The 18,302-nt window shown below is 40.6% G+C and overlaps 1 protein-coding gene across 1 annotated transcript in view; it reads right to left on the bottom strand.

The window, feature by feature from the left end:
- Nucleotides 1-2,443: 2,443 nt before the first annotated feature.
- Nucleotides 2,444-18,302, bottom strand: part of LOC118829881 (neurexin-3-like) — a 57,210-nt gene continuing 41,351 nt past the window's right edge. The window contains exons 3-4 of the mRNA XM_036736720.1: nt 2,577-2,606; nt 2,444-2,490 (exon numbers count right to left, since the gene is read on the bottom strand). Of these exons, the coding sequence (XP_036592615.1) occupies nt 2,444-2,490; nt 2,577-2,606 (77 nt within the window). The remainder of the gene's footprint in view (nt 2,491-2,576; nt 2,607-18,302) is intronic.

The raw sequence follows: 18,302 nt of genomic DNA, 5'->3' as shown, positions 1-18,302 counted from the left end.
CTCAACAGCAACTACTAACTGAAAGGTTTCCTAACCCTGTCCACCCAGAAGAACTCTGCATTCTGTTCTTTGCAAAAGAATTCCTGTTTCACACTTCAACCTTAGCACCTTCATTATCCAAACATTGCCCTAGCCAGGGGTTCCCAGACTTATGTGGCCTGTCTCTCCCTTTCAAAAAAAAAATTACTCAGGGACCCCCTGGAAATCTACTTTCTTTAACCCTATAACTTTTTTTTTAATTGCATCATTTCAAACTACTACCACCACCACCCTGAATCGTTCCAGCCCCCCTCCCCCTGGGGGGCAGTATTGCCCACTTTGGGAACCTATGTGCCCGGACAAACACTTCTTTTACTAGATATTTGCCTTATCTCAAGTGGGCCTACTATGTCCGTGCTGATTCCTATACATTAAGCTGGAGTCCCAGGGGCACAAGTATCATGCTATAAGCATAGCTGAAAAGCCACAGAGGTGTTCATTCCAGGTTGTCTAAATAGCGCCCACACCAATGTGACGATTCAACTTTCTGGCCCAGAAGCATTGGATCTTCCCTATGCATCCTCCAAGAACTTGGTCGGGACCAATGAATGTCAAACAACCCAAAACAAGATGAAATAAGGCCTTCATCTCAACTATCTCATCTACTTGGAGCTTGTTCCATGGGGAAAACCAAATTAATAATAGATTTCCTTACAAAATTAGTGCAAGAAAGCAATGAGTATATGTAATAAAGTTAGATAGAGAGGACCAGTAGCAATCAACTCTCCATCCAAGGCTTGCCTTCTCTGGCACAACTTGTCTTCTGACCTGACTTTCTCATTTTAAAAATTTCTTCATCTCAACCTTAGGCCAGTGGCTTCTCCTCCCATGGTCTTGGGATCTGTTTCCACCATCTCCAAACCACATGGACCATGAATCAACCTCAAATTCACTCCTGAACATACTTATTTTACCATCTTCAGTTGTGATAGCTTGCTGCCCTTATTCACCTGCAATACAAGGTGAGATACCATCTTTTGTTGGTACCTACTGGCCTGGGTTTTAATCCACCCTTCTGTTTCCATTCTTTGAATATCATCCTGCAATGTAGAAACCTCATCCATGAAACATCTGGAGATCAAAGGCCCTTATTGGGCTTTATTGGGTGGACAAATCCAAATATGGACTTAGAATTCTGTATTAGGACCATTTCCCCTTCCTCTCCTTCCTCAGCTAACCTTTGGGATACATGCCAATCTCCTTAGCTTTTTTCATCTCAGCCCTCTGGCCCCTTGGTCTGGTCCAACTCCTTTAACTACTTCAGAAATACCCAATATATTAGATGTAAAGTGGTCACAGAAGGAACCCTGGCCTTCCTTGGCTACCTTTGGTTTTAAGAACCAAAGTTGCCACAAGAGGCTGAGCAACATTTCTGGCAAAATAAGAGGGAACTGAATACGACCCTTCCACGTTTTTTCACTTTCAGGCAAAAGAAACTTCTATCTGAATATTTGGTTCTTTATATTTTCAAAAGGGTGAAAGGTGGGCATAAAGAGAGGAACTGATCTCCAATGCCCCTGTGCCAGGATAACATTGGTGGATTCATCCTTCAATCATCACAGGATCCAGGAAAAAGAGTGTCAGCAATTGAGTAGGAGGTTGTTTGTGTGTGTGTGTGTGTGTGTGTGTGTGTGTGTGTGTGTGTGTGTGTGTTTAACAGGATAATTTTAAAATAAGCTCAGTTGTTGAACCTTGATTTAGCCTGATAATGTGGAAAATTTTTTTTATTTTTTAAAGGCCCATTGACAGCCCACCATGTGCTTAGCTGAGCTGAATTTCATGCACATTTTATTCCATGTATATTTGAATATTTTAGGTTGCAGATGCTGAATTTACAGACCTTTATATGCAGTTTTCTTCTGGGTACATAATGAGTTAGAATCATGCCATGAGGGCATTAACATGCTATTGCAAGAGTGTTTCTCTTACATACTTATTATATATATACATATATATATATATAATATATATATGTTTTTTAAAATAAAAATAAAACCTCAAGGGCTGCATTTTATCAGATAGGATTTCAAAGTGACTATACTGGACCATGAAAGATAGGAAGAAGACAAAAGGATAGGGGTTTTGAAAAGGCCAACGTCCACCCCCTCCTCCCTCAGGAGGGGAGGGTGGGAGAAAGGGAAGGAAGGGAGTTACCAGTTTTCTTGCTCTGAAATTAGCTTCATTCACCCCCATTATCACCACTGTCATGCTTCATTTCATGCTTCTTCCTCAGAGGCATAGTCCCCAGCACTGCAGGGATACAGCCTTTGGTATGACAAATGGTAGTGGTGCATGGGAAAGCAAAGGGAATGGAAGGGGGAGAGGGGAGTAATCCAGACAGAACGTTGAGGAACCATAATGTTTTGAGTAGATGCCCCCACCTCAGGGCAGCCAGCCTGCCCAGCTAGGCATACGGCAGTACAGGCAAAGAGCCAGCAGCAGCATCATCTACTATGACCAGCCAAAGGAGGTGAAAGTGGAGGTGAAAGGATATGGGGCTAGGCAGAGAGAGGAAAACATGACGATAAAGGACCTACCTTGTTCGCTCATCATGAGATGTGAAAGGCCTTGAGGAAGAGACAGAAGAGAGAAGAAAAGGGAGATAGGAAGGGAGGCAGGGAAGAAAAAAAAAGAAGACAAAGTTATAATCCCAACTATAATAAAGGATAGTGTCCCAAACACACACACACACACATGCGCACACATGCTGAACCTGGCCAGCTCTCTAGCTTCAGGCCTTAACCCTTGGTTTCCCAGTTAAAGAAGAGCATCCTGCTTTAGCATACTGCTTTAGACCCAGTAATAAGATCATTTTTCACCTCTGATCCCCACAAAAAAGTAACATTTCAGGCAGGCCTTGGCATTGTACCTCTAGAGTCATCCCTGCCCAACAAAGGAAGCTTAGAGAGCTCCACACTTCTACCTGCTTCATCAAACTGGGCTCTCCCCAATCACATCACTTACCTTGTATTGTTTCCCAATTGATACCTTCTCCCTCTAGGTCCCTACTGCCCCTAAGACAGAATTTCAGAGTTCTAAATATATGAAACCACCTGAGCTGAGAGCAGGTACACCTATATGAACAAATAAGGCCACCTCTGTGTATGTTTATTATGGAAATCAAGCAAGGTTATTAAGAAAGAATGCATTACTTGCAGGTGAGTACAAGCCTTGTTAAAGCTGGTAAAGTGAAAGATTTCTGACTGTTAGCTAGTTTTTCGGATATTTATTTTTGCATTACTGTTATCATTACTACTGCTGTTACTTTCCCCCAAATCCAGATGATCCAGAAAGATGTTTACCCTAAGAGAAGTTCAGGGAGAAAAGGGGATTAATAAAGGAAAATCTCTAAAGGATACAAATTTCTAAATGTTTTTGGAGATTAATACGAATTTAGAAAAGTAATCAGAAGCAAAATATGGGTCAAACTACGGCTTTGGGAAGGAACAACAATATAAATGCTATACGCATAGATATGTAGAGAGAGAGAGAGAGCATAACCATAAAAATCATGAAGCATATTCACTCACTAAATTGGTTTAGATAAAATGCTCATCTGTTTCAGAAAAGATTGGTGGGTAGAGAAGCAGTGTGGCATACTGTCCACATGGATTCCAAAGATCAGGAAGTCTGGAAGACCTAGGCTGAAGTCCTGCTTCTGACAAATACTCACTTTGTGACCATTAACCACTCATATAACCTCTTGGTGCCCCTGGCATTCTCTAGAATTATAATAAATTATAGTTCTCTATATAATTCTCTAGAACTATAATAAATTACAGGACAACGGCAGAGTTAAACTGGTGGATTGAGTTTCCATATTAGGAGGTTCTTTTACTTCAATGAAGTAACACATCCCAACCGAAAAGCATCGTTGGGAAATTATACCAAATAATAGGATACAAATGTGCCTCAGAATAAGGAAGGAAGCAGTACCTGTCAGGGTCACAGATGATATTGATGTTTCTAGGAAGAAAAGAATTTCAAGCTTGTTTCAGAGAAGACTCCTCTGAAGCATGGACCAAACTCAAGTCTCTTGAACCATTCTAAGATCCCTAGCACTAGCCCAGCATCCAATTTCCCAGTTAAGAATAAGATTTCACAAGTACCTCATAGAAAAGCACAAGAGAGATTCAAGGACCAGTGAACAGAAGAATGTGGGTGAAACAGATGGTTTAGTTAAGGAAAGAGATAGAAAAAAACCTGAAAAGGTAGATTATAGTAGAGGACCTCAAATGCTAGGAGAAGGAGGGATGATTTTTATCCTGTAGATAATGGGGAGACACTGAAAGTCTTTGAGCAACTGAGTGAGAGTATAAAAGTTTTATTTTAAGATTAGACTTATGGATATCAGCAAAATAAAGAATATAAAGCATGAAAACAAAAAAAGCAGATTAGAAAGCAACTGGGATAGTCTAGTTGTGAGGTGAGAGAATAGAAAAGATCAATTAAAGAGAGATTGTGATGGGAGAATTGAGAACTTAGTAACTGGCAAAATGACCCTATCTATACCAATTTACAGATTGGGAAAAAGAAGTGGGGGGCAGGACAGAATATGTTACTTTGATATATCCATGTAATAGTGTGATATATAATGATTATAATAATTTTGTTAAAGCCTCCCTGAGGGAGGGGGAAGGGAAATGGTGGCTCTCTAGCTGAGGACCAGGGAAGGCTGTCAATCTCAGTTGGCTTTTAGGTGACTTTCTCAGCTTGGTTCAGTCAGCAGTGAAGAGCTAGAGCCAGAGTAACTGGGAGGTCAAGATCAGAAGTGGAGAAAGAGTTTGGGAGAAGCATTAGTTCATGGGTATAGAAAATGGACCGTATCCACACACAAACCCAGGCCACAAGGTCTAAGGTCCACATAGAAGAGTCTATTCTTCCATCAAGGACAGAACCAGCAGAACAGTCAGAAGAGTGATGGGACAAAGGGAGCCAGGACATATAGGTCTCCAGATAAGGTAAAAGAGGTATCAAAGTTTGAAACCCAAGGTGATTAGATTGGGAAAATGTCCTTAGGTAACCAGCAAGTTTGAAGGAGAAGCTTGCCCAAGTTTTTCCCAGTGGGCTGATGGGTAATTGATCCAGAGGAGATTGAACTGAAGGGACACTAGGAAGAAAGGTCCTGTCAAAGTCCCAAACTTTCATATGCTATATTACAGGCTGGTGGAACAGACTCCAAAGAGCTATGAACGGCACCCTGACCAGTCAGTTCTTTGATGATAGAACTCTAAATGAGTTCATATGAAGTTGCAGACCAAGAAACAGAAAATCAAGGAAGAAAAGGCTAAGGAGAATAGGTATATGTATTCTATAGCTGGTATAGAAGACCTAAATTAAAATTATAAGAACCTTTCAAGCTGTGAACTAAGTTTTATTTTCTCACTGTATGTTCCCCTATAAGACATCAGAGAAAATTCTCCTTTGAATTGATTAACAAGTTGGTGTGCTATTACCAGGGAGCAAGAAAGAAAGGCAACTGAAAGACCATGAGGTATGAGGGCTAAAGGGCATGAGATCAAATTCTGCTTCTGATGCTAGCTACCTATGTAACCTTGGGCCTCTCTGGGCCTCAGTTTCTTCTATGTAAAATGAGGGAGTTGGGCTAGATGGTCTCTAATGTGCCTTCTAGTTCTAGATCTATGATACTGTATAAAAGAGCAGCAACAATGAATGAAGCCCCCTTCAAAGGGGCTTTAGAGTTTAGTGAACCTCCAAAACAAATGAGATGCAATTGTGGAAATTTAAAACCTAAAGGAAGCACCATGGAGCCAAGACCTAAGTTTTCTGTAAAAGTTGACAGGATAACATGATAAAAAAAAAAGTATATTATACACCAAGGCATTGTATTAGGGTGTCAGCCATTTTAACAAGGTAAGAGACAAAAGCTGTGAAGATCTATTGCCCTTTAACATTCTTGGAGACATATCACTAATGCCCACTAGCCCCATTCCTAAGCAAGTAGTATTAGACCCCATTTGACCATAACCAGAATTTCATTGTTAGAAGAGTTATGGAAGGAACCCTGGTGCTTTTTTGGTGGAGTTGTGAATTGGTTCAACTACTCTGAAAAGTAATTTCAAATTGTGATAAGAAAGTGATTAAAATGTCCTTATCATTTGAGCCAGAGATTACACTCTTAAGCAAATATGTCAGGGAGGTTAATGACAAAAAAGAAAGGTCCCATATATGCCAAAATATTTATAGGAGCTGGTTTTTGTAGTAGCAAAGAGCTGGAAAGTAGATGCTCACCAGCTAGTGATATGCATACACACATACATACATATATATATACATATATATATGCAAATAGTATTGTGCATTAAGAAATGAGGAATACAGGGAAGTACTGGAAGACTTATGTTAACTGATGCAAATGAAGTGAGCAGAACCAGGAAAATAATGTATAAAATAACTACAAAAATAGAAAAGGAAATGATAACAACAATAAAACAAAGTAATGTTGTGAAATTTAATGAGCAGGTCTGACACCAAATGAAGAAGACTTTTGGATGTATTAACTAGTTTTGCTGAATTAAAAAAAATCTTTGTTATAAGATATGACTCTCTGGGAAAGAGAATTGAGAGGAATACATTAGGAAATGTAGTTGATGCAAAATCTATCAATAAAAATTTATTTTAAATACAGGGGAGACTGCCTCCCCCAAAACTATGAAGTAAGAACATAATGAGTCAAAGAGTTAGAGAAGAATGAACCCCTTTAGGATCCATAGGCAGAGCACTAAGTGAGAGGGCCCCCTACCCTGAGGCATAATAGGATTATATAGCTAGAACAGAAAGTTCACTCTGAGGTCAGTGGTGACTTTATTAAGGTTACATAAGTAGCATATGACAAAGGAAAGATTTGAACTCAGGTCCTCTCACTCCAAGGCCAGTACTCATTTCACTACCCTACAGCTAGATGGAAAAAAAAAAAAACCTAGAACATTCTTTTTAATGACACAACACTGGAGAACGATGAACATGTTGGAAGAACTTTACAAGAAGAACAATCAACAGAATTCCTGGTCTGGGCCTTGGAAGAGAAAACAAGAGCCAAGTGTGGAACTCATCAAGGTGTTACATAAAGACACTGAATAGAAGAGCCAAAAGACCCAGTGAAATCCTGGAAGAGAGCTGGGGAGAAAAGCTAATAGTTTCCATTTTTGGAATCTCCTTCTTTCTTGTAATATATAGAGCTGGAGACAAGAACACTCAGACAAGTAAAGACATGTTTTCTTCATAAAAGACTGAGAAACACTCAATTGTTTATACCTCATTTGATGCAGAGGAAGTGATTGGGCAAAGTGAGTTGACACCAAAGTTTTAATCTTGGGGGACTGGGAGAATAATATTGTTTATGTAATGCTTTTGGCTTTAAACATACTTTCCTCACAGAAATCCTGTAAGATAGGTGGTGCCATGAACAAAAATAGAGAAGTGTTGGGGGTGGGGGGAGGAGAATGGTTTTAAAGGGGAAGATGAGTTCAGTTTTAGCCTGTTGAGTTTGAGCTAACAGTGGGACATCAATATAGAATGTTCCAAAGGGGGCAAGAGATGCAGGAAAGTAGCTTGACTCAAGGTTTAAATGAATATTTAGATTTGGGAGATATTTTCCTGTAATAAAAACAGAGAAGTTCATCCACTTTTCTTCTAGAGATCCTACCAAGAATTGAAAATCCCATGGGAAGAGATGCAGTATCTGAAATCAGAATCTCCAAGGGAGAGAAGATAGAAAAGACAAGGAGTGAAGTCAGAACTTTGAAGAACACCCATATTTAGGGGGCACAAGAAGGAAGAGGAGCCAGTGGTGAAATCAGTGAAATTGGGGAGCTAGGAGAGCAAAGATACTGAAGATTTGAGGCAGAGGATGTGAGGAATCCAGGTTTAGGGAAAGGCAGAAAGAGAAATCAAGGGCACACAAAAAGGGAATAAGAAGACAATAAAGGGGCAACTCTTCCCTTGAGTAAGTTTTAGAAGATAAAAAGACATTTAGATATAGAAAGGGAACTTATATCTGATGATCTTGATGTTTCAGTAGGAGGATAAGTCATTGGCCAAGAATAAAAGAAAGCATGATCAGGGTTTTAAGAGAGTAAAAAAGATTTTTTTGAATAGTAATAGATCAGTATGGAAAAATACCCAAACCAAGATACATAAAAGGATATTTTATCACTCTTGAAAAGTGAGGAAAGCTAGCAAGCAATATGAAATGGAGATTCAGTTTCATATAAAATCCTCTTTTGGTGACTTGCTATGTATATGGAAATGCTTTTATTTATAGATGATTATGTTTAAATTTTAAAAAGAAAAACCTTAAAAAGAAAAAGTCAGAAAACCATATTTGTTGTGTATTTGTATTGAATCTATTGTTGAGAAGGAGAAGCCAGAGAGACCCACAGTTTAGGCACACTGCTAGAGAACAAAAGAAGAATGCTTGCCAATTGGCTGACTTTTGGAAGAGAATCAGAATTTATGCTAGGGATTTCAACATTGGCTTCTGTACCTCAGTGGTGTTCAGATGTACACGGAGTGGAGTTTGGAGCTATTATTTGGAGTTCTAATTCTTGCTGTTCATTATTTACTGATGCTACAGACAGGTGAGAAAGGATTTGGGGAAGTCAGTGTAGTACAGTGGAAAAAAGCAATGGATTTGGAGTCAGGGGACCTGGTTCAAATCCAGACTCTGACACTTCAGACCATACGAAGTCACTTCACTTTTCTGAGCTCCAATATCCTCATCTCTAAAATGATGATGTTGGACTAAATGGTCTCTAAGGTCCATTCCCGTTCTAAAACTATAATTCTACAAAAAAAGTCAAGGGCATAAAATACAATAAAATTGTGGATTCCTCTGAGAAATTCATCTGAAGAAAGATCATGATACCTGAATTTTGTTGTTTGTTGCTATTCAGTTGTTTCAGTTGTGTCCAACTCTTTGTGACCCCATTTGAGGTTTTCTTGGTGAAGATACTGGAGTGGTTTGCCATTTCCTTCTCCAGCTCACTTTACAGATGAGAAAACTGAGGCAAACAGGGTTAAGTGACTTGCCCAAGGTCACACAGCTAGTAAGTGTCTGAGGCCAGATGTGAACTCAAGTCTTCCTGACTCCAGGCCCAACATTCTATCCACTGTACGATCTAGCTGCTCTTATCTGAATTCTAGCATACCTAAAATAGAGACCTGAGTATAGTTGGCAAAATTGTTCTGATTATGACCAAGGTCGATCCATCCTTACTAGCTAGAAGGCCTTGGTAATATTTCCCTCCCACCTAATACCATTAAAAGAGGAAAGGGAGATTGAAGAAGAACATGGGACTTCTCCTATCTAAAAGGCACACTTTGACAGTCTTATGCAAGCTATGTCTGGAGGCCATTAGTCCCTGACAAGATCATAAGATAGTTGAACATTTGAGATCATCTAAGTCTAAAGCTCTCCTTTTATAGATGTAAAAATGAAGGTTCTGGGGGGTGGCTTGCCCCGTCACACAGGAAGAGTTGTCAAGTCTTCTGATTCCAAATTCTGCTCTCTCCACTACGTGCTGGCTTACACCAGCTCTACCTCCCACCCCATACACACTCTTCCTCTAGCTCCCTTCCTACTTTCAACTTATCCTATAAGAGCTCCTATAAGGTGGGTGTGAGGAGGAAAAGAAAAAGACACAAAAGAAACAACCTAAAGGGACATGATAACAGCATTCAAACTTGAAAATTGCCTGAGAACTGACTGCAAATCATATGCAAATCTCATGCAAAATATAGTTATAGCCCTCCTAACTATGTCATGCACTGACTGGTGCCCTTAGGGAAAATTCCCCATTGAGGTCACTGCATTCACAATGATACTTAGATCACACTTAAATAGCCATAAAAATAAATCCAAAATATCATTGTCTGTGTTACTGAAGCTACAATGAACCTATCTCGAAAACAACCACATGAGAGAATAGAAACCATTACTGAACTGGGCAGATGAAGCTGCAATGTTCAAAAGCAGTGCTTTTGGATAAAGGCCTCCATCATTCAACTCTATGCTTCCCTCCTCTCAAACTTACATTTCAAACGTTTCAAATTCTTTTGGCTCCTTCCTATCTTCCCTATAGTTAAATTGAGTCAAGAATTTCAGGGAAGGAGAGAGCAAGTTGCTCATGGAAAATAGTGGTTTCACACATGTAGCAAAAAAGAAAAAAAAAATCCCTACCAAGATTTTTGTCTCACTAGCTCTCAGGGTAACTTTTTTTTCCTCCAGTGAAAAATCTACATGTACCATTTCACTTTGCAACTTGAAGTAAAGAAATTAAATGCCACTAATTACACAATGGTGCCAAGTAGCAACGCTGAATTCTTATTAAGCAACCAGGATTTTTTTAAAATGGGTAAATTAATTGAAATCAAAATGAAATGCAAATATCTGCCTTGTGTTTGGGGGTTATTAAGAACATGGAGAAAATGAGAGAGGGAGTGGTGGTCAAAGAAAGGAAAATTGTATATTAATAACTTTTAGGAAGCAATAGTAAACCCTAAAAAAAATAGAGAGAAAGAAATATATGGTTTCTTAGCAGTTACAAGAATGGGGAAATTAAGGTAATTTTGTATAAAGAGGATTCAAATTTTATTCTAAGTACCTTAACAACTGGCAGGGGGACACGATTCTACAAAAGTTTAGCTTTTTTTTTTCTTTTTCATTGAGTTCTGTTGGAGAGACAACATTGTCTGTTGAAATGGCACTAATTTAGAGTCATAGGAACAGGGTTCAAATCTTAGCATGGCCACTACCTATATGTCCTTGTGCAAATCACTTAATTTCTTTGGCCTCATTTTCTTATCTATAAAATGAGGAGGTTTGACTATCCCGGCTTCTTAAATGTTTTCTACTAGCCCCCTTTTTCAAAGTTCAACAGCATTTGTTGGCATTGTGTGGCCTGAGGGTATGCACAGTACAAAGTGCACATGCTTTGTGTTCAGAAACAAGGCTGCAGTGAAGCTGCAAGATGCAGCATGGGCAAGTGCTGCCAGAAACACTTTGCATTCGTTACATGTTTGATTTTTAAGTAATTTTTGGTCATTGCATGTTTTTAACAACCCCACATGGAGTCGAGACCCACAGTTTAAGAAGCACTGGGATGGAAGTGCATGTTGAATACTAAAAATAAATAAAGTCATTTAAAAAAAAAAAGAAGCACTGGGATGATCTCTGAGGTACTTTCCATTATCCTATGGAAGTTTTAGTTTTAGCGGATTGAATGCTCAATACAAGTCAACAATACCATGTGACAGTAATAATAATAGTGCAATCTATATTAATAGAAGTAAATGCTTACATAAAAGAAGTGTTAGTCCCATTGTATTTTTTTTAAGATTAGATCTCTCTCTCTCTCTCTCTCTCTCTCTGTCTTGCCCAGTGTGGAAGTACATCAACATCTCACATCCATATCATTCTGATTGGCATGGGAACTTTGGCCTTCTCCATTTCTGACCTAGAACAGTTCACCTCTCCTTAAGCAGCCTAAGTGCCCCACCCCCACCCCTGCTCTGAGGGTCTCACCATTTTAATGCTGAAGTCGGTTCATATACCTCATCAATTTAACCCACTGCACCTCAGAACTCCTGACCTCAAGCAATCCACCAGTCTCAGCCTCCCTGTCAAGAGTCATGACCTGAATGTGCCACCACACCAGCTACACCCATTCATTCTGTCCAGTCAGAGAGTATCAAGAAGTACTACGTCCAGGTAAAAGTATCATATTTCAGAAAGGAAATAAGCTGACACCTCTCCAGAGGAAAGCAAGAAGCATAGCAAAAGGACTCAAAATCATGCAATCTGAGGATCAGGTGAAGAAATTGAGAAGCCTTAGTCTGAAAAAGACTTGAGGTAAATATCAAGGTGTTCAGATATGGGAAAAGCTACATGTAGAAGAGCGATGACTCTTGTCTTCCTTGAACTCAGAAAGAACTAGGATCAACGGGAAGAAGCTTCAAAGACACAGCAACTAGGTGGCACAGTGAATAGGGCACCAGCCCTGAAGTCAGGAAGACCTGAGTTCAAATCCATCCTCAGACACTTACTAGCTGGGTTACCCTGGACAAGTCATTTAATCCTGATTGTCCTCCCTACCAAGAAAAATGTCACAGAGATGCAAATTTCTGCTCAGTATAAGAAAGACACTAACAGTTCAAGCTGCCCTAAAATAGAATGGCCAGACACATGAGGCAGATAGTGGCACAGTAGATAGAATATTTATCTGTAAAATGGGTTGTTGCGGGATGAGGAGGAAGCACTTTGTGAACCTTAAAGTACTATATAAGGTACTAAATAAACACAAGAGTTGCGTTCTAGTTCTACATAGCTATATGAACTCAGGCAAGGTACTCTCTGGGCTTGAGTTTCTTTCTCTGTAAAATTAGGAGGCTGGGTTAAATGATCTCTCAGATTTCATTTGTTTGAGTCCTGCCTGTCTTTCTTGCTGTGCATGGCAATATTATAATTATCGATTGATGCCTCATTGCCTTTCAGCTATTTGGAATTGAAATGGGGGAGCATACTAACATATGGGTCCCTCCCTCCTTCAGCCCTCTCTCATCTCCCACATAGACCTGGATTGAGAGAATGACTGTTTCTAACAGGACCAGACCTTCTTGATTCCAAACAGACTTGCCATTTACAAAAGAGCAGTTTGTCTCAATGACTGGAGGACCTGGTATGGAGCTTAGAATGTAGAAATTGTGACTTTGCCTCTATCCCTCAAGGGAGCCAAGAAACAGGCAACAGAAATTGGCAAAAAGGAAGCATGACCTTATTAGATTAGGAACATTTGCAAATACAGGGAAGATGCACACAGGGCTGCTTGGGGTAATGGGAAAGACTTCTGGATTTGTAGGCAGAGAACAAGTTTCAAATTCTGACTCTGCTACTTAATCTTTGCATGACATTAAGCAATTCATTTCTGGGTTCAGGTTTCCTCATCTGCAAAAAAAAAAATAGTAAATGGGGGAATTTAACATAGATGACCCCTAAGGTTCTTTTCAGCTCTAAATCTATGATCCTAACTAATGGTAAGTGCTAGATTTGTACTCAGACAACCTAAATTCAAGTACCGCTTCTGACACTAGCTATCCAGCTTTGGGGAAGTTACTTAAACCCTCTAGGCCTCAGTTTTTTCCTCTGTAAAGTAAGAATGTTGGACTAGATAAACTCTACAACCTCTTCTAGCTCTAAATATATTCTACCATCTACCTATGTATTTATGTATCTACATATCTGTCTATCTATCTATCTATCTATCTATCTATCTATCTATCTATCTATCTATCCATCCATCCATCCATCCATCTAGCCATCTATCTATCTATCTATCTATCTATCTATCTATCTATCTATCTCCTATCTGTCTATCTGTCTGTCTGTCTCTCCTATGTATCTCTGACAGACACCCAACAGAAGAATTAGAATTAGAAGAATCTAATTCCATAGTACTTTCAGGAAAGTTTTGTGTCTATTTCTTTGGGATAATTGTTAGGAATTAAGAATGATAGACTCATTTTATAGAAGCTATTTTTGATGGATTTAAGTGGAGAAAGAACAAGTATTCATTAACTGCCTACTGTGCTAGGTACTGTGCAAAATGCTTTAGAAATATTATTTCATTTGATCTTTACAGTCTTGAGGCCAGATTTTAACTCATCTTCATGACTACAGGCCTAGGACTCTATCTACTGTTCTACCTAGCTGCCTAAATGTTTGTAATGAGCTAAATTTACCCAAAAAGCTATGTGTTTATAAGACATCATCAAATGTCTTTCCTCATTTTTTCATATAGTCATGCCTTCCATTGCTTATTAAGTGAGGTTCACAGCCACTTGTAAACATCTGAGAACTTCTGACCCAAAAGGGGAATCAATCACTCCCCCAAATCCCTTCCAGAGCAGCATCCATAACACCTTCCAGTTCTAATCTCCTGTTGGCTCTAGCTCCCTTAAATGAAAACTTTGTAAGCTCCCTCAGTAACTCCTACCAGATTCTCTTTTCTGTAGGGAGGTATCAAGAGAATCTGAAGAAGGAGGCCCAGTCAAGGGTTCCACAACAGACACATATAGTTCTACTTCCTTAGAACCAGCCAAAGCTCTCATGTAAGTGGGGAGGTAGTCATTCACTCATATTTTGTTGATCAAGAACACATAGGGTAGCCAAGGGGCTCTTTCCAACCCCTAGCTAGTTAATTGGCTGGAAGCTGATCATGGTTAATTTAGCCTAGGGCCTCCTTCCAACCAATTACACACAATTGTAAATTCTCTCTCCTCTCCTTTCTTCTGGTTTCTCTTGAACTGTGCCCCAGTGAGGATAATAGCTTTTTTTTTGAAGGGGGTGGGAGAAGGGGAAGGGAAGTATTTTCAGGATACCCTTGAGGTCATACTATACCCTCAGGTTTAAGTGGTGATTCCCCATGGAAGTATGAGAAAGAGGGAAACAGAAGATGGCCATTCTGCCACCACTAGTATGTTGGGGTGGGGGTGAGGGTGGGGGAGGAGAAAACAGGCAACCATTTTTCTAGAACTAGATGCTACAGGCTACCATTCAATGAAGGAAAGATGTCATCTTCCTCTTCTCTACTGCTTAGTATCTATGTTTTCTTAGGCAAGTCTCTTAACCTCTGTGGTCCTCAGTTTCCCCATCAGTAAAATGAGGGAGTTGACCCCAAAGAGTCTTTCCTGATTCAGAATACATAATCCTATCAACCTCCCCATAGCTCTTTTCCCAAAAAATTTTACTCTAGGTAACATAAGTCCGTTGGGGATGGGAGGATAAAGATGGCCATGGGATTGAGTGTAGAGAAACAGTAGAGTAAATGAATGGAAGGCATGAGTATAGAATATGGATAAAAGAAGAGCAAGTATGTGAATACAAAGGTCTAAAAGTCTACAATTGAAAAAAAGTGTATTTGTAAGCAATAGACAAAGACACAACAAAGGTGGTCTAGAAACTCAATTTTCCTCCTCTACCCAACCCCTGACTTCCAAAGAATCAAGTATGAAGTATGCAGTGCCCAGCATAGAAGTTGAAGGACTTTTTTTTTTCACTAAATTCCACTTTGATAGCTTCAATAGGATCCAGAGATCCTGGGGGAAGAGACAGAAGAACATAGAAGACCTAAAGATGGAAAAGAACTTAGAAGACTTCTAGTCTAAATGTGAACATATATTTAATAGGAATGTATATGTAGAGTCTATATTGGATTGCAGGCCATCTTGAGGAGGGATGGGAGGAGAGGGAGAAAATTTAAAACTTATAGAAGTGAATGTTGAAAACTAAAAATAAATAAACTAGTTTAAAAAAAGAAAGAAAGAAAAAGAAGAATCTAGTCTAATCCCTTCATTTTATAGATGAGGAAAGTAAGACCTACAGTGGTTAAGTGATTTGCCCAGAGTCACAAATGTTGATGGAGTCCATTGAGTCCAATAAAAGATGATTCCCTCCCCCACTACCCCATCAGGACTCTAGATGAATGCCCCACTCAATGGGTAGCACCTTCCATGAGGATAGCCCCATCTTTTAGCAGATAGGGTTTTATCTCACAGAGTGGACAAGAAGAGAAATGCTCCCGACTGACTGACAGCCTCTTTTTACCTGATTACACTTGAAGGCATTGGGAAATCCAAGAATCACAAATAGAAGAACAGAAAATAACCCTGAAGATCTTCTAATCTAGCCTTCCTCAGTTTACAGATGAGAAACTGGAGGCCTCAAGAGGTCAAGAGACTCATTCAAGGAAATACAGATTAAAAAGCCAGTATTCAGAGCTAAGTCATCTGACTCCATATTCATTGCTCATTGAAGAGCCAGGGTAGGAAGCTAGACTGAGGCTCTGGGGTCCCCAGAACCAGAGGAGGAGAGTGGGTAGAACTGGACCAGCATATGGAGAGGTACTTTGAAGAACAGAGGTATGAGAAAGGAAACTGAGCAAAAATTTTTTCAATTCTCTCCAGCAATAGTATCCTCTCTGGTCTTGCCATCCAGAAGCTCCTTCTCCCTCCCTCCGCTACTTTCCTGCCAAAGCTCTGGTGGACTCAGAGCAAGAGGACTATTTCCTCATCAGGCCTCTGAATAACTAGGGCACTTCAACAAGGTCAGTGTTATTCATTTAAATTCAAACTCTAATCAGCAGCCAAGGCCTGAGTTATTATCCCTTCTGAGGAGAAAGGCTGTCACTGGAACACTTATAAACAGGCCCACCTCCCTAGAGGTGGGATGGGGGAGGGGACAAAGGGGAGGAGGGCAGAGAGTAAGTCTCACACCCACAGACAGGGTGCTACTCAGCCACCCCTCCTCCTCTATCCCCTCTTTCCAGCCCAGAGCAAGCAAACTGTCAGCAACTCTTCACATGGAGTCCAAGACTGGCATCTCCATCTTTCTCTCACTCCGTTTGCTAAGTTCCCCCATCTCAATCTAGCTGCTTCTGTCACCTCAGTCTCTGGGCCAAACAGCTCAGGAGCAAAGGGGCTGGTGGGATGAAGGAGTGGGAAGGGTGTCTCCAAAACAGGCAACTCATAGGAACACAGATTTAGAGTTGGAAGAGACCTTAGAAGACACCTACTTATTGCATCATAGATTCAGAGTTGGAAAAAGCAGAAATGACTTGCCAAGAGTCACTTAAGTAGATGGAGTCCACTGGGTCCTATGATCAGTGGATGAGTCCTTGGATCAAAGCACCATTTCATGAGAGGCCCCAGCCCCTTCATTCACAAACTTGACTCCCCCTCTTGACTTCCTTCTACATCTTTTAAACAGCAACTTTTCACTCTCCTCCCTCTTCACTCTTTTCTAGCTCCCCTCTAAGTATTGTCTTCTCCCATTAGAATAAGCCCCTTGTGGATAGGAATTGTCTGGTTTGCTTGTATTTATACCCTCGGTGCTTAGCAGAGTGCCTTGCATATAGTAAACACTTAATAAATACTCTATTCCGGAGGCGGAGCCAAGATGGCAGCTGGTAAGCAGGAACTAGTGTGAGCTCCGTACCCAGTCCCTCCAAAAACCTATAAAAAATGGCTCTGAACCACTTCTAGAATGGCAGAACCCACAAAACAGCAGAGGGAAGCAGGGCTGCAGCCCAGGACAGCCTGGATGGTCTCTGGGTGAGGTCTATCCCACACGGAGCTGGGAGCTGGGAGCTGGGATCTGGGAACGGAGTGGAGCAGAACCCAGCCTGAACGGCATGGACCATCCAGACCAGAAGCCGGGTGGAGGGGGCCCTAGCGCCCTGAATCAGTGAGCTGTGGCAGTTGCCAGACTCCTTAACCCACAAACACCAAAGACTGCGGAGAAGGTTAGTGGGAAAAGCTGCGGGAGTGGAAGGAGTTCGAGGTTTGGCTTCCAGCCCCGGGGGCAGCGGAGGTGGGGCAGCTACAGCTGTTGTTACTTCCAGCTCCAGGCCCACCTGGTGGGGGGAATTAAGTGGCGGATCAGAGCAGGAGTGCACAGCCTGCTGAAGATCTAAGCCCAGTCCGGGTTGGGGGTTGGGGAAGGAGCAGTGCTGGTGTGGCATAGCTGGCACCTCTCCCCCAAACGCGGAACATAGAACTCTCTAGTCTACAAGCAGTCATACCCCACTGAAAAACTCAAAGGTCAAGTTAGTTGGCTGGGAATATGGCCAGGCAGCGAAAACGCACCGAGATTCAGTCTCAGACTTTGCATTCTTTCTTTGCTGACAAAGAAGACCAAAACATACAGCCTAAAGAAGTCAATAAAGTGCAAGAGCCTACACCAACAGCCTCCAAGAAAAACATGAACTGGTCCCAGGCCATGGAAGAGCTCAAAAAGGATTTGGAAAAGCAAGTTAGAGAAGTAGAGGAAAAATTGGGAAGAGAAATGAGAAGGATGTGAGGAAATCATGAAAAACAAGTCAATGACTTGCTAGAGGAGACCCAAAAAAATACTGAAAAATACACTGAAGAAAACAACACCTTTAAAAACAGACTAACTCAAATGGCAAAAGAGCTCCAAAAAGCCAATGAGGAGAAGAATGCCTTGAAAGGCAGAATTAGCCAAATGGAAAAGGAGGTCCAAAAGACCACTGAAGAAAATACTACTTTAAAAACTAGATTGGAGCAAGTGGAAGCTAGTGATTTTATGAGAAATCAAGATATTATAAAACAGAACCAAAGGAATGAAAAAATGGAAGATAATGTGAAATATCTCCTTGGAAAAACCACTGACCTGGAAAATAGATCCAGGAGAGATAATTTAAAAATTACTGGACTACCCGAAAGCC

Source organism: Trichosurus vulpecula, chromosome 8 (genome assembly GCF_011100635.1).
Source record: "Trichosurus vulpecula isolate mTriVul1 chromosome 8, mTriVul1.pri, whole genome shotgun sequence".
Taxonomy (NCBI): domain Eukaryota; kingdom Metazoa; phylum Chordata; class Mammalia; order Diprotodontia; family Phalangeridae; genus Trichosurus; species Trichosurus vulpecula.
Note: the sequence above shows the minus strand (reverse complement) of the source record. Positions and strands in the feature narration are given on the sequence as shown.